This window comes from Chelmon rostratus, chromosome 11 (genome assembly GCF_017976325.1).
Source record: "Chelmon rostratus isolate fCheRos1 chromosome 11, fCheRos1.pri, whole genome shotgun sequence".
Taxonomy (NCBI): Eukaryota; Metazoa; Chordata; class Actinopteri; order Chaetodontiformes; family Chaetodontidae; genus Chelmon; species Chelmon rostratus.
The window spans coordinates 4,441,276-4,468,711 of record NC_055668.1 but is presented as its reverse complement, the minus strand read 5'-3'; the positions used below and the strand labels follow the sequence as shown (position 1 = coordinate 4,468,711).

Below are 27,436 nucleotides of genomic sequence, written 5' to 3'. Positions count from 1 at the left end.
ACCAAGGCCTTCAAACTGAAAGTCCAGTTGACCTGAAAATGGCGTCCATAGACGCTTTGTATAGAGGCTACGCACGGGTGCCCCGAGTACTCGCATTATACGGATATACGCACCGCTCCTCTGGGGCTAATTTCTTCAAAACGACTCCAAACGCCACCAAAGTTGTCTGGGTGAGTAAATGGGCGTATTTAATGCTACAAATAAGGTCCAGGTTGTAGAAAACGAAAGTTATCCTTTAAGTCACATCTACTTGTTGGATTTTGAATATATCAACACCAAAATGGGCATGTGGTGCGGACTCAGATACACATTTCTATTATAAATAAGCAAGATTGGTTGAAAAACATGGCTGCCATTAACCAAAAACATTGCAAGGGGCAGGGTTTAGCAGGAGAAGAAGAATAATGATGAATAACTAAATTGGTGCTATGTCACAATGAATATGTGGAAAAATAGTGGTAAATGACATTTTATCTTGCAAAGCGTAATTCCTGACCGTGGAAATCCAATAGGTTTCTCTCTGCAACCGTTTTTTCAAATGTTAACCACCTATAAAAATAAGTTCTATTCTTTTCACCCTCGAAAGATTAGGATCTTATAAATTATGTTCAGCCAAGTGTCATGTCATATCTTGATCCTTAGGTCTTTCAGTAGGTTTATGTTTACTGATTTCATTCGTCAGATGTTTCTTTGTACATGAAGCAAAGCAACCAGGTTTTTCATCTTTAAGGTTCCCTGGACACGGATGTGTATTCTTTTTGGTTTGGAGGATATATATCATAGATGGATCCAACCTCAGCGCTGCAGTACTCAACACCTGTGGACAGCCACCTTCTGTCCATGTTCCATTGTCTTCTGTTCATTTTTCATATTATTTACAACCGAGTGCATCTTGATGCTCAGCAACATAAAGTAAATGTCCTAATTAGGCTTACAGCACATTACAGTGAATATTGGTTTAACTGGCCATCTTCGTTCACCAAAAAACACATATTACCCAACTTCCTGTAGTAAGAAAAGCTTCATCTATTTAGATGTGTGGCATGAATGTAAAGCCCATATTTTTTATTAGCATTTGTGGGACAACTCTGGAAATCCCTACAACAAAACCAAAACTTTTAGCTGTCGGAGCACAGACCTTTCAAAAAGCCTGGATATTCCTAGGGGCATGATTCCACGTCCCCGAATGCACAACAATCCTCTGAGGAAACTGAACCAGACAGTAAAAGGAAAGAAAAATCAGACTATTAGATTTATTCAGAAAACTGTTACATTATATATTCTGGAAATGCATTTCCCTACATGAAGCTCTAACAGCCATTTGAAAGCCTTTTCCACATAGAATCATTGTATTTTTCATACTTTGTTCCAGTTCCCCATATGCTTGTTCATTTTGTCTTCTTTTTTTTTTATTTAAAGATATTGAGGCAAAATAAATAAATAATTGAAGTGCAATAAGCCTGCATACGTTAAATTCTACAGATTACTTGCTTCAGCTGACCAAAGCCCCCACAGTCCAGCAACATGCGCCAGCAGCAGCATGACCTCATTTATCCATGGCCCTGCCTCCACACACAAGCTGCACTCATGTACACTCACCACCAAACACACAAAACATAACTCCCTTCCTGAATGTCTGATTGTTGGCCTTAATTTGCTGTTTGATTCCCCTGAAGCTAAAAAATGGCGCAAAACTATGTGAAAATTCTCAGAGCAAACTGATTTGCATAAGAAACACATGAAATCGTCTAATGAAATGAAACACCATTTCCATGAGCCCTGTACCGTATATACTTTAATATGTGTCTTTATACATTATACACAGCATGCTGTAGATTTATATTGACAATTACAGTGCATGATGATATGAACAAATATGTACAAATACAAATACAATACAAATATGATCTATTGTGGAAGTAGGTGGATGTTTAGGGGAGAAAGGGTTTTTGACACTGTATGATTGATTTAACCCTTCACCACAGTGACGGCCTGTGAGAAGAAACTTGTTGAGTCTGGTTGTTTTGGCAGACCTAGCAGTAGGAGTCGGTTGTGATCGGTTTTTAGTGGTGCTTCCTGCCTGTTTCCTCACACTGGAGGTGTATACGTCCTAAATGAAGTGCAGGCTGGCACCAGTGATTTTTTTTCTGACTGTCTGTTACAGTCAGTTCCTGCTCTGTGCCGTGGCCGCTCCAAACAGCACGATGGTGGATGAACACGAAACAGCCTGGGTGATGGCAGTGTTGAACTGGATTAGGCTAAACAACCAGAGCTCGTGTAGGAAGTACGCTTTCTGTTAGATGCCCACTTTAGATCCTGGTAGATAGTGGATCCCAAAATGTTTCCACAAGAGCTACTGCGTTGTTGAGGGGTGATGTGGGACAATGTAGGGGCTTCTCCTGAAGTCCCCTGTTATCTCCACGGTTTTGAGCATGTTCAGCTACAGGTTGCAGACTCCTCACCTGAATGTCAGAAAGTTTGTGATGCACTGACGGGTGGCTGGTACAGTGAGCTGGATGAAAGTGGAGTGGAGAACCTCTGGGATGGTGTGTTGAGCACCAAGGTAAAGTCCAACAGAGGTTCTTGCATATGTCTCTGCATCCACCACTGACCTGTTTGCCTGGTAGACAAACTGGGGGTCTAGCAGTGGTCGCATGATGTCTTTCAGGTGGGTCAACACCTGTCTCTCAAAGGATTTCATAACCACAGACGCCAGAGTGTCAGGCCTGGAGTCAATTCATCCTGTGATAGGAGGTTTCTTAGGGATCTGGATGATTGTGGAGCGTTTGAAACAGGAGGGAACTTCACACAGCTCCAGCGATTTGTGGAAGATCTGCATGAAGATGGGGGAGCTTGGTGCTCTCCTGATCTTCTGTCTCTGTAAGAGCTGAAACACATCCTCTTTACAGATCCTGAATGCTGTGGGGTGTCAGTGGGGAGGGGTGAGGGGGGTCAGCAGGGGGTGCAGATGGTTGTTTGATGTTAGAGCGGATGAGGGGTGTGTATGAGGCATTATGAAACCTGCAGTAAAACACATTCGGGGGGATGGTTTCTTGTAGCTGGTGATGTCCTTCAGGCCTCTCTTCGCTGATGCAGGGTCATTAGCTGAAAACCTGCCTTTGAACTTTTCGGTGTAGCACGCCTTTGCTTCTCTGATCTCCTTTGTTGGTGTGTTTCTGGCCTTTTTGTACAGGCTCCTGCCCCCACTTCTGTTGTTCTCTGTGCAGAAAGTTTTAGCACACGCTTGTCCTCACAAAAGCTGATGTAAGATGTCAAGGTGTCAGTGAGCTTGTTATTGTTGTTGTTTTCCATCAGAGGAGCAATCAAAAGGGCTGTGTAGCTACCTAGCTTGCATGCAAGCTAACTGAAAACACTGGTAGCTAAACAGTGAGATCTAGTCTTTCCAGCTAGCTACGTAGCTGCAGCTAACTATCACTATGTACTATACTATGTACTGTGTGAGTAGTGCACTGTCGTAGCATCATGGTACAAGCTCTTGTACAAACAGTAGCTAAAGCATTTAGCTGGCAAGCTAGCAATTTCAAAAGTTAGCTAGCTAACACTCCAGATGCCCTACTTCTATCTCTTTATCTCTTCTTTTTGGACATCATTGCTATGTGTCTGACTTAACGTCTCCTTTTCATAATGTCAAACAAACTAAACTAAAATGAAACTAAACATTTTTAATTTGTGTAACCCAGCTAATTGAAGCTAAAAGCTAGCAAGCTAATTGAAGGAAAATATAAAGCTTTTTATAGGCTTTAGTTAGTTTTGTTCTGCATAGTCAGTCTTGTCCAGAGTTCATCCTGGAAACTAGATTATAGTAACCTAAAATACATGCACTGGTAAAAGCTGATCAAGATTGCTAGCCAGTCCAAGTCCAGGTTTCCTGTAGAAAACCAGGATTTTGAAGTTCTGCATCCAATCCTGTGTATCAGACATGGATCACACTGATTGGATCAGATTTGATTTGGTTGGTTGGTACATACCGACTGTCTCTACTTTGCACTGAATATTGTTTGTCTCTGGGTAACAGCTCAATAGTCTGCATTATAAAGCTCAGCTGGCGTCTTGCTCTGTTTCTGTTTTTTTTCCTTCTAGTCTGCTGTGGCACAGTGCCAACATTTGCCACTGTTAAACAGCCATGACTCCCGATCTGCGGGCCGATGGTTATTTCCAGCATACACGCCACACAGCTGTGAGGGGAAGGGGTACAATCTGTCTCTATTGGTGGAGGGAGGGAAAGTTTAGCCCAACTTAGCAACAGCAGGGCTTAGGTCACTGAGGACAACACCGATGACAGTCAGTAACAGAGGGCTGCCTCTCTCTGTCTGTCAACTAGACGCTGCTCCTCAGCGGTATCAGCATGACTTTTAGGGCAGGATGGATACTTAAAACATGGCAATCAGCTGATTTTACAGACTGTCACTTCCCCCAAAATACTTTACATTCCAGCTGTTTTTATATTCTTAAATAATTACGTGACCATCATAGAATGTGGGATAATATAGAAAATTATCAGACAGTCAAAATGTACCTTATTACAATCAGTATATTATAGTGTTGGTCCAATAACGAAAGCCTACCTGTAGCCTGCACTACCTATAATGCAACAATTGTTGACAGTTTGGCTAATGTCTCAAACCGCCAGCTTCAGGCGGAGATGAGGAGCGAGCTACAGAGGTCTGCTAACTCCACACGTCCAGATTTTATTCATCTTCAAACTACTGGTCTTCAGCTCCAGCAGACACAGAAGACACTCATCAGACTTCACACAGCTCCCTCTGCAGTCACTGAAGGCTTCATACAGCTGGTTTACTACCGAGACCAGGAAACAGACTGATGTGTAAAGTCGGTAACCCCTGACTCATCTGGTACTTTTATCGGTTTTGGGCCTCCATACTAATGCATTTTAGATATTATTATTATTATGTAATCATGATGCTCAGTTCATACATGGAACAAAACGATTACAATCCATTTAAATTTAAATAAGCTCTGGTCTAACATGTGTCAACAACAAAACAGTAATAATCAGTAGTGTACCAATTAATTGGCCAACATCCAGCACAGAGAGCCATTAAACAAGAAATGTCTGCAGATATGTCAGACAACCCACATTTTTTTTCCCAATATTTTTCTGTTAAAGTGAGTAACACTTCACAGTTGAATGTTCAGTGGGACCAAGAACAAAGAGATGCTGCTGGGTGCTACTGTGTGCCCTAACATTTATTTTTTTTAGTTATGTGAATTTACTCTTTTTTTTGTCTCTCAGAAACAAGGAGGCACTGTTATTATTATTATTTTTCATTCATAAGTATTATTATTAGTATTATTTTATTTTGGCAGATGCAAAAAAAAATAAAAAACCAACATGATATCGGTATTATATGTTCGTCATCGGCCGCCAACTCGGAAAATATCAGCATTGGCATCGACCACTGAAAAACCCATACCGGTCAAACCAGCACCACCACCATCAACAACAACAACAATAATAAACATTTATACACACATTTCATATAAAAAAGAGGCAATACAATGTGCTTTAAAAGAGTTAATCACAATGTTAGAACTGCCGATATTAAACCCTTTCCAGCAGTACAAGTCACCAGAACAACTCGAGCTTTCTCTTGTCTGCTGTGAAAATACTTGTACAATCGCTTTATTATAGTGCCATCTCGTGGTCAAACACCAGAGGTGCAACGAGAACACGCATGAGTAAACGTGTATAAATTCAGTGGCCATTATGACCAATATATTAGTCCTTTCTTCAGGAAGGTGTGTGTGTGTGTTCACCAGTAACCATCATTTCGTGAAACTATCCATCTGTCTGTCGGTGCGGCTGTCCCATTTAAGTGAACTGCCATATTTAAAAAAAAAAAAGGGTCAGAAACAGCGAGCAACAGCGCCCCCTAGAAGACACAGAGCGCTGGCCATGGTGCTGACAGCCCTCTGCTCTCCATCTATGATTCTCAGTCTGCGGACCTGATAGGGGACATGTCTGGGGGCCTGGTCTCACCTCGCATGGCTTTGCGCTTGTAAAATGATAAAGTGCACTGATCTATGAATTCATCCTTTTATCATCAGCCGTGAAGACCAGTGCTGAAATGACTGCAGCTGCCGAGCTGCATTAAAATACAGCTGGCAGGTCAGTGAAAGCATCTCGCCTCATCTGAGTATGCTCCCTTGCTGCTGAAAAAGACACACGGCCCATGCGTTGGATGATCTGGCCAGCGGATGAATGTGAAATGATGAATGTTATTAGTAGATTCAGACTGAACCCTTGGTGCACGTAGGGACAAAGAAAACAACAGACCAGACACATCTTTCACTAAAAAGAAGTTCTATAAAATGGCTCTTCTGTGTTGAGAACTGTAGTTGCAAGATATCCTGTGGATAAAAAACACTGGAGGAAGCTCTCTTCCTCTGGAGTTTGAACCATCTCATGTTAATATTCAGGACATGGAAGTGTGCCACATTGCCAGACCCTGGCAATCTCCCCTGCTCTTGCATCATTTGCTCTTGGTATAAAAGTAGCGGCTTGTGTGCGCATGTTCCACTGGCTCTTTGTGTCGTCGCTCGCTCTCTATTGGCTCTCCCTGCGCTCTGCGCTCAGCCTTCAGACCGGACCAGCCTCCGCGCAGCACAGTGCGTGCGCCGAACGTGTGCGTGCAGCTCGGTCACGCCGCCTGGACCTGGACTCAGCTTCCCTCGCTTCCCTTTAGTGGCAAAAATGGAGAAAAAGAGCGAGATAAACGGGCACGCCATGCCCAGCTCGACCTCCACCGACCGGATGCTGGAGAAAAGCGCGCGGAAGAACTGCAGGGAGAAGCTGGTGGAGTTTCTGAGAAAGAACCTGCTGGTGATCATGACGGTGTCCGGGGTGCTGGTGGGCGTCGGGCTCGGCATGATGGTCCGCAACATGAGCTTGACCAAGGCGCAGATGACCTACTTCGCCTTCCCCGGAGAGATGCTCCTCCGGATGCTGAAAATGATCATCCTGCCCCTGGTCGTCTGCAGCCTCGTTTCCGGCGCAGCCAGCCTGGACACCCGCTCCCTGGGTAAGCTGGGGGGCATCGCGGTCGCCTACTTTCTGGTGACCACGCTGATCGCCTCGGGGATCGGGGTGGCCCTGGCCTTCATCATCAAACCCGGCGTGGGCGCAGGAGCCCTGAACACCAACAACTTGGGACTGGAGAGCATCAGCAGCGACAAGGAGACCACTGACTCGTTTTTAGATCTGGCCAGGTAGCCTGCTGTCACACTTCAGTCATGTTTTAACAACCTGAAACATTAAACACCGCTGTGTAGGCCGGTGCTGAACATAAAGCAGACTGCTGTGGTATTGTAGTAGTTCTGAGGTAAACTGGCACAGCGTGCCTCGGGCGCACTGGGAACACTGGTTAGTGGAGCCATCCCACACGCGTGCGCGCGCACACACTGACTGGTGTAACAAGCATGTGGTGGTACACATGTATTTAAACAGTTAACCTTTGACTGTCACAGACTTAATGCAGTTGTGGAGCAGGTCAGGTCATCTGGAAACACCAGCTAATGGTGATGTTTGCTCACTGATAGCAGGTCAGTTTGTCGGGGTCTGGATCACTGACAGCATGGTCTAGTTCTTCAGAGTGCATGAGTGTGTGTAGGATTATACTGATGGAGAGTGCCCCCCCGTTACTTGCTTAAAAAGGCCACCATGAGTGTGTGGAGTGGGCTAACTTCTAAAACCTTGATTTGCAATTCAAATGTCAGACAATAATGCACGTGGAGGAAGTTAACCCTTGTTCTTCACAGCACTGGATGCCATTCACACACCTCTGTTGCAACATAGATCTTTGTTCCGTTTGTTTCATGACTGATCATGCAATCATTGCAGACTCCTTCCCACAAACTGCTACCGGCTGAGCTGGTTTTGCTCTATTGGAAACGCTGCCACTCAGAATCTCTCCCCCGCCTGCACCTCAGGCGCTGGTGGAAAGTAACTGTTTTGAGGTACCGTGTACTTTACTTGAGTGCTTCCATCTTATTCTACCTGTACTTCTACTCCACAACAATACAGGCTGTATTTGACAGCCGCAGTTACAAGTTCCTTTGCACATTAAGCTTTTACATACAAAACCTATGACGAGCTCATCTTAGCTCCACCTCGACCAGCTATAACAGTAAAATGCTGCATACTCGTAAATGCATTAGTAACTTCTACTTTCAGTACTCACTTCTGCATATAGGAGTTTGAATGTAGCTCTTTTGCTTATAGCAGAGAAGCATTGCTGCATTACTGCTTTGACTCAAGTGAAGGGTCTGAATTCTTCTCCCAGCATGCAGTGCAAGGCAATGCTGAAGTGCCACTTAGTCATGCTTTTCTTCTCGCTTTGTCCCTTGAATAGAGAAGGAAAAGGGGAACTGCACAGCAGATGTTTGCAGGGGGATGTCATCTTGTGGACTGATTGAGTGGCCAGCACAGTATGTGGATTTTAACCTCATTTGGTTGCCAGTGGTTAGAATCGTGGCTGTGTTCAGCTGTTCGGTTTTGGGAACAGGGTAAGTGGGGTGAAAGCCTCATCAGTGGCATCCTGTTGATACCATTGTTACTTACACATTACACAACCAGGTTTTATGCCCAAAAAAGGTGTACACCAAGCACTATGCGTTTCAGTTTGCACGTCAGTGAATCCCTGAAGGCAGGCTAACATATTATGGCTTGTTTCCAGTTCTCTTGAAGCACAACACATCTTTGTGATTGATTTAAAGCTAAAAAAAATACCAGCTATGGGAAGCCTCAGCCTACAGATATCAGCATGCAGGCTGGCCTTCAGCGAGCTATACAGGAGGTGTCCTAATAATAAGTTCCCACAGTGTGAGGGAAGGCTGACAGCTGTTGAAAGAGCGGAGTGGATTCTGAAGAAGGGAAAGAGGTGGAGGGATAAACCTCAGCAGCACTGTGTGGTACAAACTGAACGCTAGCTGCTGTCAGCACTCCTTCCTTATCATAGCAGGTGGACAATCTGCTTTTATTTCCCAGTCTTACACTGTGGAGTCAGACTTTCCATTCGTACTGGTGACCAGTTGATCCAAACATTTCAGGGGGGATCAGACCAGTGCAGGATTTGAAAGCCAGTCCTGATGGAGACATTTTGTTCTCTCTTATTCTTATTCTTTACGATGATGATTTTTGGACTGAAGCCGACAGTTTGGGGTGTCTTTAAAGTAGCTGATTTTCATTCACAGAGGTTGTGTCTCAGTGTGTCCTCAGATATGTCACAGTCAGGGCATCAGCTCCCTCCCCCTCACAGTAGGGTGGCCTGAACGCTGGAAATAACCACCGGCCTGCAGATCAGGAGTCATGGCTGTTTGACACTGGCAAATGTTGGCACTGTCCTGCAGTGAATTAGAAGAAAAGTAAAACTCTGGCAGACCCTTGGATTAGGGTCATGCATGATGTTTGGCTTAGATTTTTTTTAGGAAAGAAAGTTGTTATGTAACAGAGCTTTAGAAATCAGTCTTCAGAGGAGGCTCCGTGGGAAAAGCATGCCGGCTCTCAGCTCTGGTTTCCCAGGGTTAATCCAGCTCCTCGCCTCCGTCATGTGACAGGAGGAAGCTTGAACTCTTAAACTTCAAGATGTTTGAAGTCCCAAACATTTTTATTCTAGGATTTCAGTTTTACAAATGATATTACAGACAGCATGACCTTACTTCCCTTTGATTCAGTCTCTTGCTTATGAAGTTCTGTTTGTGTGAAAACACTGTTGATGTGAACTGTTTTTGGGTTGTGCTGCATATATTAACTAGAAAATTCCCTCTGGGAAATTTTGAAAGGGACACGGGTTGTGTTCGAGCCGACAAAATTATCTACGTTTTAAAGTTTGAATGAAGTCTCTAGGAGAAACTATGGCGAAGCAGCGGACAATTGAAAAAGGCTGAAATTTGAGGAAAGAGCAGGTATCAGAGGTAGTCAGTCCCTGATTAATGAACTGGTCCCAGCTGTGTTTCTGTGGCTTTCTCCTCTGCTTCATGTCTCTGTTAACATGAATTAATGAACTGAATCAACAAACATGAATGGAGCTAATGCTAACGGAGCTAACAGAGCTAACACTAACGGAGCTAACAGCTAACGGTGCGAATAGAGCTAACGGCGCTAACACTAACAGAGCTAACTGTGCTAACAGAGCTAATAGAGCTAACGGCGTTAACAAGGGGGCGGGGGGATGGGGTTTTCATTATGCATTTGTCTGTGTGTGTGTGTTTATGTATCTGTCGTTGTGTGTGACTGCGTATGTGTGTGTCTTCGTCTGTTTGTGTGTGTGTGTCTGCTTGAACTACACAAGCAGCCCAACCTGCTCCTACATGGAGATGTGTATGGTATATGTGTGTCTGGATGTGTGTGTGTGTGTGTGTGTGTGTGCGTGCGTGTGTGCCTGTGTAACTTCTGCCCCACCTGCTGATAATTACCTCTGCACCTCTCCCACTGTTTACCTGTTCCTGTTCAGTTTTGACGTGCTGTTTTTAATCACTTTTTAGCTGTTGGTTAGCCCTTTTTGTGTTTGCATTTGTGTGACTACTGTCTCAACCTCTTTGGCAAAGCGCTTTCTGAAGCTGAGTTTAACTGCTTGTTGGACGGAGATTGTTTTCAAACAATGCCCTTGTTTTGACTGAGCTCGTTAAGATAATCACTCTCAGGCTGGTTGTCCTGCAGATGTGTGTGCGTGGGTTATTGACCGGTGTGTGTGTGTAAATGACAGTTGCACCTGTTAAACTCTTCCCTTGAAAAGCGGCTTTTTCGCTGTCGGTTTCTTCCGAACAACTTGCGATTGTGACAAAAGCGTAGCTGCTATCAAAAAACCGATTACACTGTGAGATGCGGACAAGTCTGGGCCAGATGTACGTGTGTTTTATGTCCAGATATTCTTTAGAAAAATGACAAAATGGTCGACTTAAAAAGACTCTGCGACTCAGAGAACAGGAGTTTGTATTGTATGCAGTGAGATTTGGGTTCGGCGAACCTCCTGAACTAAATCCTCTGGTGAGAGAACCGTACCTCGTATCAGAGTGTACTATAGATCATCGGACTCCCGAGACCTTCCTGAGTCCGACCATCTCCTCGTTTTATTCCTGAGACAACAACTTTTCGTTTTATGGCGATCTAAAGACAGGAGGCATTTCTGCTTTGCTCACAAAACAGCTCTGAATTTTAACATGGGACTTAATGGGAGAGCAGGAGGGAGATGGCTGCACAAAAAGCCTCACTATTTAAATTGAGTAAGTCTCTCGGCTTTTTCGAGGGCATCACACGAAAGAGGACAAGTTTGTCTACAAAAGATCCCAAAATTATGTGTCTCCTATTCACCGTTTGGATTTTACGGCAATTTTAGAAACACATTTCAGGCGATTTCTCACTGGCTGTCTCACTCTAACTTTTGAAATTACCCACTCTAGGGGGAGAAATTCTGAGCATTTTTGTGAGAAACTTGATGGTCTTCGGATGGTCATAGCTCGAAAACCGTAAGAGATATCAAAAAATGTGCTGGTATTAATTTTGAGCTGACAAATTTATCTACGTTTTAAACTTTGAATGAAGTCTGTAGGACAAAGTATGGCCGAGCTGCGGACAATTGAAAAAGGCTGAAATTTGAGGAAATTTCCCCATTCATTTCTTATGGGAAAGTCTTCGCAGTTGTTCGCGTCTTACTTCGGCCTTCGATGGTCATAGTTCGAAAACCGTAAGAGATATCAAAATGTGCCGAGGGTCATTTGGAGCCGACAAAATTATCTACGTTTTAAAGTTTGAATGAAGTCTCTAGGAGAAAGTATGGCGAAGCAGTGGACAATTGAAAAAGGCTGAAATTTGAGGAACTCCCCCATTCATTTCTTATGGGAAATTTATCGCAGTTTTTCGCGTCGTAAATTTGAGGAAAGTAATAGCACACCGATCCCAAACAATACGCACGTTTTGATATATAATTTGCCAGGGTTTTCTCAAAGCTGCGGGACGAGTTAAGGGACGAAAATTTGGAGGAGGATGAAAAATAACTAGAAAATTCCCTCTGGGAAATTTTGAAAGGGACACGGGGTGTGTTCGAGCCGACAAAATTATCTACGTTTTAAAGTTTGAATGAAGTCTCTAGGAGAAACTATGGCGAAGCAGCGGACAATTGAAAAAGGCTGAAATTTGAGGAAAGAGCAGGTATCAGAGGTAGTCAGTCCCTGATTAATGAACTGGTCCCAGCTGTGTTTCTGTGGCTTTCTCCTCTGCTTCATGTCTCTGTTAACATGAATTAATGAACGGAATCAATAAACATGAATGGAGCTAATGCTAACGGAGCTAACACTAACGGAGCTAACAGCTAACGGTGCGAATAGAGCTAACAGCGCTAACACTAACAGAGCTAACTGTGCTAACAGAGCTAATAGAGCTAACGGCGTTAACAAGGGGGCGGGGGGATGGGGTTTTCATTATGCATTTGTCTGTGTGTGTGTGTTTATGTATCTGTCATTGTGTGTGACTGCGTATGTGTGTGTCTTCGTCTGTTTGTGTGTGTGTGTCTGCTTGAACTACACAAGCAGCCCAATCTGCTCCTACATGGAGATATGTATGGTATATGTGTGTCTGAATGTGTGTGTGTGTGTGTGTGTGTGCGTGCGTGTGTGCCTGTGTAACTTCTGCCCCACCTGCTGATAATTACCTCTGCACCTCTCCCACTGTTTACCTGTTCCTGTTCAGTTTTGACGTGCTGTTTTTAATCACTTTTTAGCTGTTGGTTAGCCCTTTTTGTGTGTGTGTTTGTGTGACTACTGTCTCAACCTTTTTGCGAAACTGCTTTCTGAAGCTGAGTTTAACTGTTTGTTGGACGGAGATTGTTTTCAAACAATGCCCTTGTTTTGACTGAGCTCGTTAAGATAATCGCTCTCAGGCTGGTTGTCCTGCAGATGTGTGTGCGTGGGTTATTGACCGGTGTGTGTGTAAATGACAGTTGCACCTGTTAAACTCTTCCCTTGAAAAGCGGCTTTTTCGCTGTCGGTTTCTTCCGAACAACTTGCGATTGTGTCAAAACCGTAGCTGCTATCAAAAAACCGATTACACTGTGAGATGCGGACAAGTCTGGGCCAGATGTACGTGTGTTTTATGTCCAGATATTCTTTAGAAAAATGACAAAATGGTCGACTTAAAAAGACTCTGCGACTCAGAGAACAGGAGTTTGTATTGTATGCAGTGAGATTTGGGTTCGGCGAACCTCCTGAACTAAATCCTCTGGTGAGAGAACCGTACTTCGTATCAGAGTGTACTATAGATCATCGGACTCCCGAGACCTTCCTGAGTCCGACCATCTCCTCGTTTTATTCCTGAGACAACAACTTTTCGTTTTATGGCGATCTAAAGACAGGAGGCATTTCTGCTTTGCTCACAAAACAGCTCTGAATTTTAACATGGGACTTAATGGGAGAGCAGGAGGGAGCTGGCTGCACAAAAAGTCTCACTATTTAAATTCAGTAAGTCTCTCGGCTTTTTCGAGGACATCACACGAAAGAGGACAAGTTTGTCTACAAACTGATCCCAAAATTATGCGTGTAGAGTGTAATTTGTGGCCGTAGCGACGAGAAAAAGAGAAGATTTTCAGATCGTTTTTAGACTCTGTGCCACTCTAGCACGCACTCTAGCACGAACATTCCGCGCAATACACACCCATTATAATCTCAAAATTTCCCTCCAAACGATCACTGTCATTGAACAGTGACTGATCAAAAACTATAGGACCAATCGTTGTTTTTTTCACCCGTCCCATTCATTTCTTATGGGAAATTTATTGCAGTTTTTCGCGTCTTACGACGCGAAAAACTGCGATAAATTTGAGAAAAGTAATAGCACACCGATCCCGAACAATACGCACGTTTTGATATATAATTTGCGAGGGTTTTCTCAAAGCTGCGGGGCGAGTTAAGGGACGAAAACTTGGAGGAGGATGAAAAATAAGAAGAAGAAGAAGAAGAAGAAGAAGAAGAAACGCGCGGGATAGTAATAAGTGACTCGGGACGTTGCCCCGTGTCCCTAATAAGAAGAAGAAGAAGAAACGCGCGGGCCCCCCCCCGAGTCACTGGCTCCTGCAGCTATTTCATAGCTGTAGGAGCCAGTGACTCGGAGCGTGCCCCGTGTCCCTAATCATTAGCTTTTGGCTGATGTCTGTATGCACAATCTGCACTGACATCTGCTGATATTTTGCAAATGACATGAGATAAATATTTTAACAAAATTAAAACATTTCAAATGAGTATTAGCCATGCTAGCGGCACGGCTCCAGTGATGCAGTGTTAATCTGTCTCTTGGTCGGTCCACCACTTTGGTCCAGACTGAGCGATAGCAGGCCACCTGCTGTTGTTCAAAACAGTAAAGTGAGTCTATATTGCTGTATACTGATTGCAAAAACAGTGCACTATGACAACTGCCATGTGGTGTTCAGTTGATACACCATAGTGTGGAATTGCGGCACAGTATCTGATTGATGGAGGTGTTCGAGGGTACATGCAACCTGGCAGGATGACCTGAACTCCACTCAATGCTGAAACTAAACACTGTCTCCTCTTATGTTTCGTGTTATGACATTCTGGTTTTCTGATTCAAGATCCTTTGTGTAGAACATTGGCTCCTCCACACAAACTCTTGAGTACAATATAGAGTAAGTGATAGTTGGCTTCACTCTGAATAAATTACCATGTAGAGTAATAGTCAGTGGCGAGTATAACCTCAAAAAAGCTAAAAGGGACATCTTCGTTCCAAGGCTAAATGGCAAATAATTTAGGTGTTAATAAGGTGTTAAGTGTTAATACCCAAATGGCAAATTCGCTTGACGTTGCCTTCCAAAATGACCCATGAAATGAGCCATTTTATGTTTGAGAACATACAGGCGGACTGACTGATTGACGGCAGGAACACACACGACTAAACTGTCATGTTATTTTTATGGATAAAAAGATAAGATAGAAGATAAGACATATCTCAAATAAAGGAAAGATGAAGTGGAAATGAATACAGTGAAATCTCCAGGAATATCTAATCCTAGTAAAGACCTTGGTGATTTGTTTTAATAAAAGATGAACCAGACAGTTGATCAGTGCCAGAACAACTGCTCTGTCAGGGAATTTAGGGAACAGTGGACTTAATAGAAGACCCTGGGAAAAGAGCCAAACTGCAGGCAGTGTGTGATGACAAACCAATCCTGTGAACAATTTATCATTCAGATGCATTAACCACACGGTTTTAAAAGACTTTCTGTGGCCAGTGTTCAGTTGTTGTTTGATTGCTTTTTTTGATAACCAACCACAGGCTTACTTATGACCCGATTTTTTTTTGCCGATTATATGAAATCAAACAGAAAAACAGAAATAAGGTACTTTCCCTGGACCTAACTTGTTTTTCTCTTCCTTTCTCAGGAATTTATTCCCAGCGAACTTGGTGGCAGCGGCTTTCCGTTCTGTGAGTGCCAGCACCTCACTTCACCAGTCCCCCTTTGTATCTCCCCTCTCTGTCTGTCTTTCCTGACCACCTGTGTCTTGCGTGGATTGTTCATTAGAATTTATTTCACCAACCACGCGGATGCCACTCCATGTTCATTTACCGTGGCGGTAAATCCTGGCTGTGGCGCTTAGGGCCTCACAATGCCTCTTAATGAGGAGATGCTCAGAATAGAGACCGCTGCTCACCCGAACGCCTTTTTCCCCTGTTGCTTACCAGCCGTTACCATGGCGAAACCATTCCATTCCGGCCACCCTAGCAACCCACCTCGCCTCGCTGCTCTTGAACGCGACACGCTGCACTTCCAAGAATTATGATCGTGTCTGTTAAAGCTGAAATAAGAACCAGGAAAGTTCAATATTTGGGGATGCAGGGATACAAAATGGTAACGCGCACACACCAAAAGGAAAGGATGCGTGCATCACATGCAGTCATACTCCAACTAACTGTCTATAACGTACCTTAAACTTGCCCAAAACCAGGCCAGTAAATTATAAACTTCAAGAGTACACTGAGTTTCAAAGTGTAGCCAGGTCATAGAGTTCAATATTCATCCCCCACCCAGCCTATACTGTGGTAGAGCCCATGTGGACTGGGTCCAACTGTGGATTAAACCAAGAAAGCAGAGGAGAGGGGAGATTTACACAAAATGACAAGCGGCCAGAGGCTTAAACAGACATTTAAACAAATGAAGCGTAAGATTTAGATGATTGGGAAGGCTGTCTTTTTAGGTATGTCTTTTGCAAGGTTGTTGCAGTTCCAAGAACCTCTAGCCTAATTTAAAGTCCATAGATCTGCCAAGAGGTTGGGAACCTTTATCCTATAGGGCCGTTTAAAGAAACACAGAGAGAGACAGCATTGTATTAGTGCTGGTTGTCTCCTTTAATGCCTAAAGACCGTCTGAACTTTAGCGGACAGTGTCAAACTGGCCCCCAACTTCATACGCATGCTGCATTCCTTAGAAGAGCAATGCTGTTCTTAAGTAGTGTGGTTTTCAGATTACTTCCATCATTTCCAGCCCATTTTCACCCAGCTTCACAGAAGTTCAAAAGACACTCACAAAAGCTACTATGCATCTGCAAGTTTATAACAGTATTTGAAAAGAGTTTACTCATTAATTTGACAGATTTAGTAGGACATTTACAAAACAATATAATAATAACAGAATATGCAATAAAGGCCAAAAGCCAGAAAGGCTTATCACATGTCAATTTTGATTAGCACAATAAAATAAAAACAAGCCACTGCTTACAATTTTGAGTCCAAATATTCAGCGCCCAAACACAAAATCATAACATAAGTCTCACGTGGAGACACAAAAAGACAAAATTTTCTCAGTCATGAAAACTTTTATCCTTCCCTTGAGTGCAACAGCTCTGCACTGCAGGTTTACCATTCTACAGGTAAACAGGTTGATTGGTAACAGGTGATAGTATCATGGCTGGGTATGAAAGGAGCATCCTGGAAAGGCTCAGTCGTTTACAAGCAAGGATGGACCGAGGTTCACCACTCTGTGAACACACGCTCGTATAAAGGATATTGTGTGTACTAAGTGTTCCTGACCCCATGTAGTCAACTCACATTGTTCGCAAACGATTGCATTCTGTTTTTATTTGTCACACACAGCATCCCAGCTTTTCTGGAATCAGGGTGGTACTACTAATGACATATTTATACGTCACAATATCCCTGTTTTTGTTGCTCAGTGTACTCTGGACTCTCAGAAAGGAGATAAGAACTTCTCATCTTTCAAAAATCACAATATTTGTTGACTGGCACTAACAGATAACTGGAATATTTCAAACAGAAGTATTTGCCTCTTGACAGTAGCTGCACATTTCAGCTCATGAATGTACGAAATAAAAATATATGACTTAACAACATCATTCAAAATGCCAGACGAAAGTTTTCCTTTGTTTTATGTTGCAGTATGCCACTGACTACAAGATGGTTGCTGTCGGAAACGACACCAATGGGACCACCCTCTATCAAAAGGTAAAAACTGGAAGCATCCCAACGCACACACACGCAATCACATTCACACACACGTACGGTACATGTTTAAAATACTAAACGCTGCTCTGAAATGTGTTGTCATCTGCGTCTACATGAGTCAAACAGTTATCTCTGTCAAACTTTAAAAGGGAGGTTAATATTGATCCCTGGAGGACATGTTTGCTCTGAGTGGTTTGTGTCTATGTGTGGAAGTGTATTGCTCATGCTGTGGGGACATAAATCTGTTTACATGGTCACAGTGTGGGGACTTGCCAAGTCTTGGGTTAAAGTTGGGGTAAGGTTCAGTTCAGGTCAAGGTTAGGTTAGGGCAAGTGTCCAGGAAACTAATGTGTCTATGTAATGTCATCAAAACTAATGGAAATAAGGCTGTGTGTGCTTCTTCAAGAGTCACCTGTGGGTGCAATCTTACTGAATAAGCACAATGTGAGTGACTAATGGACTAATGGACGGCTTGGTTTAGGGAGAATGGGTTTAAGGTTGATTAGGAAACGCTGCAGTTTTGGAAAGAGTGAACATGATCATGCCTGCTGCTAAAACAGGGTCATGCTGTCTTGTCAGACAACCATTATAAATAAGGCTGTAACTGTGTCAGGTCAAAGAGTAATTGCTTTTCATTTAAACATTAAAACATGTCTTAGGGACTCAAGTCCACTGCTGCCACCAACACTTGAGTAGTAAACACTTTGGTAGAATAACATTAGTTAGTTACTGTTAACCTACAATATGTGTTCATTTAAAGAATTCTCAAGATTTCATGACAGTACAGTCTGATTTTAAAAAGATCAATAGATCATTAAAATGCATTTTGAACCAATAAAGGGAGAGCACTGAAGAGAAAAAGGAGGCAGAATACCAAACACGCAAATACCAGCAGATGAGATCTTATGTGGCCTGCAGAGGTCATCTTAATCAAGTACAGTTTTCTTTATTCAGTGTTTATCACAAAAAGCATTTCAAGATTAACACAAGTTAAAGGATAGTTTAAGTTTTTTCAAGTCTGCTTTAACACAATACTCACAAGTCATACAGCAGAGGTTGGAAGAGGAATCATTCCCCCTTTCCACACTTTCCATAGTCACACTACATAATAAATGGGGGACAAAATCCATCATCCATGTTCACTGCAAAAATACATTCTACAGTTCAGATAATGCACTGAGGGTCCACCCAGCTTAGCCATTTAGCCATATCAAATGTGGATCTTTGTCCTGGCAGGTTTATTGTTTAATTGCCCTTGTATCCAGGCAACAAATCATATGCAACTACCAGGATGCATTCCTCCAGCACAACTTAGCAAGGACACAGTGCTCAGGGAAACACAAGGACTCATTGAGATAGAAAAGACCTGTACTGTGTTTCATGAAATGCAGGTACCAGCTTTAATGACTTGAACATCCAACATTTTTTGTGGTATCATTGACATAGAGGTTTAGATTATCTTGTGTTTTAAGTTTCTGTGTTGCTTTTTCATTTTCTCTGGATTCACATCACTGGAAGGAGAATCAGGTATCCCTTAAGGTGTCAGTATGCTTCAAACAAAGTGCTGTTGAATCATTGAACAGCATATACAACAGCTCCCTCCACAACTCTCTGCTTTTGGGTTTCTTCTCAAAACTAATTCTGTGCAACATCATGAATGCCAATGGGGAAGGACTCTCCAAAAGTGTATTTCATTATCCTCTCTATGTCCTTTTTTATGGTATAAACGTTTTACATTGCCTTTGAATGTGGCCATTCGGAACAGGTATACACTTTCTGAAGTCAGACATGTCCAGGCAACAAAGTCCGTTTGAAGCATACTGAGACCTTTTGAATCCCTGGTGTGCTAGATGATGCTTCAGAAATCGCGGATGAGCCGAGCTTTCTCTGGGCAGTGATTTAACAGAAAACAGCTATGAACTTTGCTTTTAAAAGGTTAGATTTCACACCAGGAACTGTACTAGCACATGCTTTTATTTGCAGAAAATACAGTCATGGTTTGACATGTGGTTTAACAGGAATTGACACCGGTCTGTAGTTCACCCACAGAAGTCTGCTTTATTTTTCATTCAAAGCTTGCCTAGTACAACTTTAAAACAAGTGCATGAAGTGGTGGTGAAAATGGTTTCTGTGTTAGTAATGTGATTTCAAGATTCATTCAGTCAGTCAAGAGTGTTGGCCAGTGGACAGGTCAGCTTAACCCACCAGGTATATAGAGAATAATAATAATGTGTTGGTCTAAACAGGGAACAAACACAACCTGGCGCAGGCCTGGTTCCAGATTTATAGATTAATACTGGGCCTGTATTGTGGATGCTGGATCATAGATGAGTGTATGATGAGTTCTTTAGTTTGTTATAAGGAGAGACAGGAGATCAGAAGCAGAGATGGATGACGATATAAAGACTCTTGAACAAAATCCTTTGACATGGTAGGACAAAAAGCTGTTCAGGCTTCTACCAAAGCACCACCCTGTTAGCCACTACAAAGAACCATTTTCAAAGGTTCTCTGCTGTGCAGTGCTCAAATGGTTCAACACAATGGGTACTGAAGAACCTTTTAAGAATGCAGAAAATGCTGTACCAGTTTTATGATAACCTAATAATAACGTTAATGACTTACAGGTTTTTAAATAAGTCAAATGTTTCTCTATTATCTGATTTACTAAATTTGAACACAGTAATAATCTTTTAAATCCTACTACTCCTCAATAGAGGCCATGGCTTGCCCCCGATGACCCAGTGTAAGGGAACAGTTGGGGGATCTGATCTTGGCATTAGTCCATGGTATTTGTCTGTCGTGGGTCATGGTGGACAGTCCCCCCAGTGCCAGGGGATGAAGCTGGTAGAGCTGTGGGAGAGCTCAGGACAATGGAAAGGGATTGAGCTCAGGATTTGTCCCTGTCCTTATTCGTTATCCATCATCCAGTTCACTGAATCCTTCAACTGCCTCCAGACCTATGCACCCACGCACGCACGCTCTGTAGCAAGAGGTGTCGTACAAACAACTGCGGAAAAAAGCAACACCATTGTTTGACAAGCTTCCATCTTCATAATGAAAGGCTACAAATGAGCTTACGGTATCTGGCCATCACTGAACATCCCTGAACGCAATTGTGTGAAAAAAGAATAGAATACCAGTATTATTTAAACCTGTTGAAAGTTTGATCAACATACATTTTTAGCCATGCTAGTGGTGTGGATCGTGGGTCATTACATTAGTCCTGTTGTGCCACCACTTTGGTCCGAAATATTTTGATCGACGTGAAACTTCGTGCAGACATTCAGTATCCCTCGAGACAATTGCAGCAATTGTATCAGGGTGGCCTTGGCCCCTCGCACTCACAGCTGGCTTTCCAGGTTTGGGTCAGTCAGTCAATCCAGTTTTGAAAAGAGGCGCTTGCAGTAGCAGCCCAGTGATTTCATGTTGTAGGTTGACAGGAACATCAGCTGGTTCAACATTAAACAATTTAAAATACGTTCAGTTCCTTTTGGTTAATTTTCATGTTCTGAAACCTCTCAACAAAGGCCTGAAGGAGTTTTCACACTCACCAACATTTTTAGATGTCCTAGCAGATTTTGTTCTTGCAGAGCAGTAAAATGCAGTGTTTCTCGAAAAGCAGAGAGCTGAGAAGCTACTGGAGCTTGAGGTTCAGCTCTGAGAGCGACTTGGTAATGTCCGCCATGAAGGCCAAATCACACAGACACTTGCTGTCACTTAGTTTCCATGACAGGTTTTCTCTTCAATTATTCCAGACGAACGGAACAACTTTACGTTGTCTGGCTGTAGCAGCTCCACAGCAGCAACAAGGCTCTCCTTCTCAAATTCTCCTTCTGAATGAGGCTTCAGCTTCTTAGCTACTACCTCACTAACCGCGAAACTTGCGTGCATAACACTGTCTCTGTCAGAATGTGGTCTGTGAAAGCTGCTTGTTGGACACCCAAACTAAGCCATATCCAAGCGCAGATTTGTAGCAGTAATGATGCTCAAGATTAGCCTTTTTCATCACTGCAAGCTCGTCCCAACAAACTAACTTAGGCACACTAGCTTATCCTTTACTTCAACAAAAAACAATTGTCCATTTCTTTTTGAAAGTACGGCAGTCCGCGTCTTCTTACATTTTGTTGATAGGCACCTTGATGCATGACGTGATATCAACGCTCTGTGTGTGTTTTGTTCAAGGACCTCACACAAGAATGTGTTAGTCTACAATTGTATGTTATTTTCTTCATTGCTGAAAAAAAGGAATAGCTTTTTGGGATTTATGGGCTGGATCTGTGTGTTTTAGGTGCCTGTTGGTACAGAAACAGATGGCATGAACATCCTGGGTCTGGTGCTATTTGCCATGGTATTTGGCGTGGCACTGAGGAAGCTGGGAGATGAGGGGGAGGAACTCATTCGTTTCTTCAATGCCTTCAACGAGGCCACCATGGTGCTGGTGTCCTGGATCATGTGGTGAGTGGAGTTGCATGCATGTGGGAGTTTAAAGTGGCATTGGTGGTGATATATTTGCCTTCATTAGGTGGTAGTTTGTGATAATACCCAATATATTCAAGATCTGTGCTAACCATTTGTTGCTGTCATCATCCCACATTCAACTTTTTTGCTCCTGCCTTTGCTTTCCTGCTAATTCTTACCTCTTGTATCTCTCAGGTATATCCCTTTTGGCATCATGTTCCTGGTGGGCAGTAAGATTGTGGAAATGGAGGACGTGGTTCTTCTGGTCACCAGTCTGGGAAAATACATCTTTGCTTCAATCTTGGGCCACATTATCCATGGAGGTATCGTCCTGCCCCTCATCTACTTTGGCTTCACACGCAAGAACCCCTTCAGTTTCCTGTCAGGCCTCATCACGCCTTTCACCACCGCTTTCGCCACCTGCTCCAGGTATACTGTCACATCACAGGGTCCCACATGAACTGTTGGCTCAAATGGGAAAAGGAGTTTGCATTTCAGTGACAGAAACCAGAGGGGTTTCATCTCAATTAAATAAGGAGGAATAGCAATGCACTTTTGTAGTAAGACACAGAGAAAAAGTTTCACCCTTTTTAGCTTTACCTGAGGATTCACTCTTGACACCCAGACCTTTCCTCTGGCTGGAAAAGTTAATTTTTGAAAGTTCAAAATCTGGCAGGTTGCTACGACACTTACTGAGCATATCCATGCTATGCAGAGGGCAAACCCATTTATCTGCATGCACTTTTCTCTTGTACTACACGCAGGCTAACTGTCAACTGTGCCTACAAGATAACTCAAAAACAGGCATATTTCCAGCGGCCCCCATTATCACTGCCGTACCACCACCATCAAGAGAAACTTTACCAGAGAAACTGATAAGTCTAATGAGAATACCAGAATAATCACTACGATGTTTGTGCCAACACTATTGATTTTGTGCAAAGTACAAGTTAATACAGTGTAGTAGTGTAGGATATCACCCTTATCGAAGTAAAGACATGTATATTTATCATAGACATGTTCTCGCATACATTCTTGAGAATGTGAACAGTACAACTATTACTACAAGCAGCAAAACTGACTTTTCATACCACACAAACATGTGTGACCTGTTTAGTAAACATTCTGAATCATGTTTTGCATTTACAGGGCCTGCACCCTGTAATTTCAATTCCTAAACTGAATCCAGCAAAGCCATTATGAACATTCTTGTGGCTTGTGTTGACTTTGGGATAAAAGTTGAGAAGCTTGAATGTGAGACAAATGTTTGGTGTTTAGTTTCATCTGCAGGGCTGATAGAGATGAAATGACTGAATTGTTCGCTTTTTCTCACCAGTTCAGCAACTCTTCCCTCTATGATAAAATGTGTTGAGGAGAACAATGGTGTGGACAAACGCATCAGCCGCTTCATCCTTCCTATCGGGGCCACTGTTAACATGGATGGGGCCGCCATATTCCAGTGCATCGCCGCTGTCTTCATCGCTCAGCTCAACAACTCGGAGCTGAACGCCGGACAGATCTTCACCATCCTGTGAGTGCAGGGGATGATAAAACATTTTCTCGCTGTCGCTCAGCTTTCAGAGATGAAAACACACATGAAAATGATCCATCCATAGATTTGTTCTCACAATTACCAGCAAAGCCGAGAGGTCGACTTTCCGTTCTCTCTGTTTCAGGTAGTAGTCCATCATTCAAGTGATTATTCCTCGTTATTTCTAGGGTGACAGCCACAGCCTCAAGTGTAGGTGCAGCAGGCATCCCAGCTGGTGGCATCATAACCATCGCCATCATCCTGGAGGCGATCGGCCTGCCGACCAACGACCTGTCCCTCATGCTGGCGGTGGACTGGATCGTGTGAGTAAAAACCATGTGAACCTCATCGACCCGAGCAACATTGCTCTGTGTTTTCAGAGCAGGCACACGCAGCAGCGGGTTAAACATGAACAAGTTCAAATACATGAATGCTTTACACCTGAAAGAGCTTAATTGGACCAGCCTGAGGCAGTGCAGACGTCTTCACAAGTCACTCCAGAGTGCGTTTTTGTTCTCATGTTGTGGAACAAAAGCATCTGAGCCATGAAGATAAGACACTCGGCCTTGTGCAGAGGGAGTTCTATCATCCATGTGTTCTGCTGGTAGGGGCTGATAAGACGTATGGTGTGCTCTTTTCAGTCCATTCTTTTAGCCTTCTTAATGAGGAAACACTGTATATGTAACTTAAAAATAAGAGACTATTTAAGTATACAAAGAAAGATGATCCCTGATAGTGGTTGTTTACTCAGGCGATGATAGCAGCTGAAGTATGACAACTCATAAGGTCAGGACTAACTTAAGCCATGTAATCTAATTTGCCATGTTTGCTAAAAGCAGGCTGACCGTCTGTCTCTCATGTCCACGCTGCATACAGGGATCGTACCACCACGGTGGTGAACGTGGAGGGCGACGCTCTCGGTGCTGGCATCCTCCACCACATCAACCAGCAGGAGATGAAGAAGCAGCAGGAGCAGCAGCAGCAGCAAGAGGGGGAGCTGGCGGAAGTCCGGGTGGAGGCGGTGGCCAACGTCCAGGCGGAGGAGGAGACCTCACCGCTCGTCACGCACCAAAGCAAAGCCTTGGGGGCCACGCCAGAAGCCATCGAGTCTGTCCTGTGAACTCAGCGAGACTTTTCGGTCTTGCCCCCTGACCTTTTGACACTTCTGACGGTGCTGCTGAAGCACCCTTCTGACTCAGTGTCCATTCAAGAACAAGGTCGCTGGTGGTTTGACTTGTGAGGAAAGCGTCATTGTAACAGTCTGTCTAGAGCAGTGACAGTCTCCCGTGCACCTAGTGCTTTAGAATTTGGATCAGTTGGCCCAAAATCTCACAATTATCGGGCTCACTCAGTTGATTAAAGTGTTTTGTGATAAACAGTGATGGAAACACTTTGTGTGAAATGTCCCTCAACATTCCCATACATGTCGTAGTTGTTTTTTGTATCATGTGCTGTATGAGATGCTCATGGCTGTCACGGTTACGTTAGCACATCGTCGTGTGCATTTATGTTTTTGTCTGCAGATAGCAAATACAACGACCAACATTAACTGTAGAACGCTAACAACTTGCCAAATGCTGTCAATGCGTGTAAGTCCAGCACCTAACAAATGCTTGACAGCGTCGTTATGACTTAATTGCGCATTCAGTGGCCTCAGCTCAGCTTGCGTTTCATTTGTTCAGCTCATTTGCTGTGAAACAGCAAATTGTGTCTTCTAAAGCTACATCAGATTGAAAAAGTCCCAGGTTTAAAATTGCTGTTTGTCATAATTCAGGGAGATGTTGACGAGATGTACCCATTCTGTTTGCTGACCCTCGGCAGACAGTTTCAAACATTAACCCTTCAATGAGAGGTTAAGTATTTGGCCTATTTTTTGGACAAGCCTCGTTGAACCTGAAGTTTTGGACGTTGAACCATTTGAGTTAGTGTGTTCATGTGCATGCCTTGCCATTATGGTCTCATGTAAGAAAACCCTTTGATACGTCTTATACCCACAGACTAATCCTACTTATCCCTGAGTAAACAGAACATTGGGGTTATTTACATAACCATGGTTCTGGAAAGCTCTAACACCATGGAAAAAGATCACATAAACAGTGATAAGATACATAATGTTTTCCCAGCTGATATCAGCATTTTCCAAGCATGTTCCTCTAATTTTGGAATGACAGCGGAACAGCCTGGATCCTGCTCTTCTAGTAATGGCTATACGCTGAACACTGTCTCAGCTCACCAGCTCTCAAGTTGCATTAATGCATCAGCGGTTTTATATCAGTCCTCTTGAGATAGCAAATGAGGAGCTACACAGATGCTATTGTTGCCCAAAAGCTGAAGACCTCCACTTTGAAGGCATCTGGAGGATCTTATGAGATCCTGTTAAAGATGTAGTTAAAGGACACAATTACATTTGATTGAGCATTCGTTTGCAAGTACTGTCAACACTCTTGTTTGTTTGGCTTCATGAAAACACTCCAGTCTCCCATTTATTAAAGAACGCACGTTCAACTTGTGATTGTCAGTAAACTCCGTAGTTTAGGATTACGAAACTCCAGAAAATCCACAAGGACTTTACTCGAAAAATCAAAGCCTCATCGCATGTTTTGACACAAATACTGGACCAAACCACAGGATGAGTTCACATCATAATCTGTGTCATTATTTTGTGAATCCATCCTTTGATTTTAGAGTGTTTTTTTTTCCTCTGTGGTGTTTTAGAGGCTTTCCTCATCACATTAACCTTCAGGAGGTTGTGAGATGCTTCTTGATATTTGTAATTTATTTTTAAGACATGAGAAGCATCCCAAGCTACTGTGTCACAGTCCCTGACTCTCCACCAAAACCTCTACCTCTCTTATTAGCTAAATTTTACAGCAGAAGTTCTCTCAATGACTGACGACAGCATACTTTTATTCAGCCTGTGTGATGAATTATTAACTGTGGTTCTAGATCATTTGAAAGGGAACATTGGTCCTTGCCATCATCACGGCTCATTGGGATTTTCTAAAGTGTAGCTACTGCCTGGTGTTTTTCCCTAATCTAGGAATTAAAACTGTAAACTTGCCCGTTCCATCGCTGATGTCCATGTAGTGTGAAGGAAAGTGCCAAATTTCTGATGGTGAGATAAGGTTTGGGTTCAGGATGCAGGACTTGCCTCTGCTGTCCTCTAGTGGTGACAGACATTAATGTGAAAGCACTAACCTGAGGGCGATCGCATGTCAGAGCTCGGCTGAGCCTTTTTTGAGTTTGTCTGAAACACTTGTGAGTCTTCAGCTGACTTTGTTGAACAATAAATTTGGAATATTTATTTGACCTATCATGTGACATTCATAGGGAACATCCGGTGATCAGACTCCTCCAGAGTTTTGTTGCCTGTATTTTAAAGTGAAGACCACTCAGAGAAGGAGGAACGCTGTGTGAACATGAGCTGTGAACTTAAGCTTAGTGCATGCTGTGTCACCTGATGTCTCAGGTGCTCATTCTGGCGTGGTGCTGCTGCTTTAGTTTTGGCTCATGGTGTGTCAGTTGAAACTGTCTGCTTTAAAGAGGAAGTGAACTAACATGTTTGAAAATGTTTTACATTTGAGTTTTAACAGATGACTTTTCTAAGATAACAAGCGCTCTGTTAACCTAAAGCCTAAAGTTTTATGACTAGATTTTGTTCAGTATATCCGGTACAAACACATGTAATTACATACAATGTGCTACATGTGCTATAGTATATTTGATATTAATTTATTTGTAATTGTTTTAACTTTTTGTATGATTTGTACTTTCTCATTTTAACACCCTCAGTGTCAAATTTTTTATTGTTACGATACAGTTTTTTAAGAATTCCTCTGCCAGCGTTTGTGATAACCTGCTGTTAGAAACGTACTTTGATTTTTGCTGTGTTTTTTTGTTCAGGAATAGTCACTGCCTTGCCTGTGCCATGTCTAAGTCTAACA

General features: G+C 43.0%; 1 protein-coding gene across 1 annotated transcript; it reads left to right on the top strand.

Annotated features, from left to right (window-relative positions):
- The first annotated feature begins 2,374 nt into the window (after nucleotides 1-2,374).
- On the top strand, nucleotides 2,375-27,436 carry slc1a4 (solute carrier family 1 member 4). Its single transcript, XM_041948046.1, has 10 exons — nucleotides 2,375-2,563; nucleotides 5,980-6,041; nucleotides 6,538-7,251; nucleotides 15,427-15,469; nucleotides 17,438-17,503; nucleotides 21,792-21,958; nucleotides 22,157-22,390; nucleotides 23,298-23,492; nucleotides 23,681-23,815; nucleotides 24,369-27,436. Exons 1-10 carry the CDS (start codon nucleotides 2,375-2,377, stop codon nucleotides 24,610-24,612), a joined length of 2,049 nt encoding a protein of 682 aa, XP_041803980.1. The 3' UTR covers nucleotides 24,613-27,436.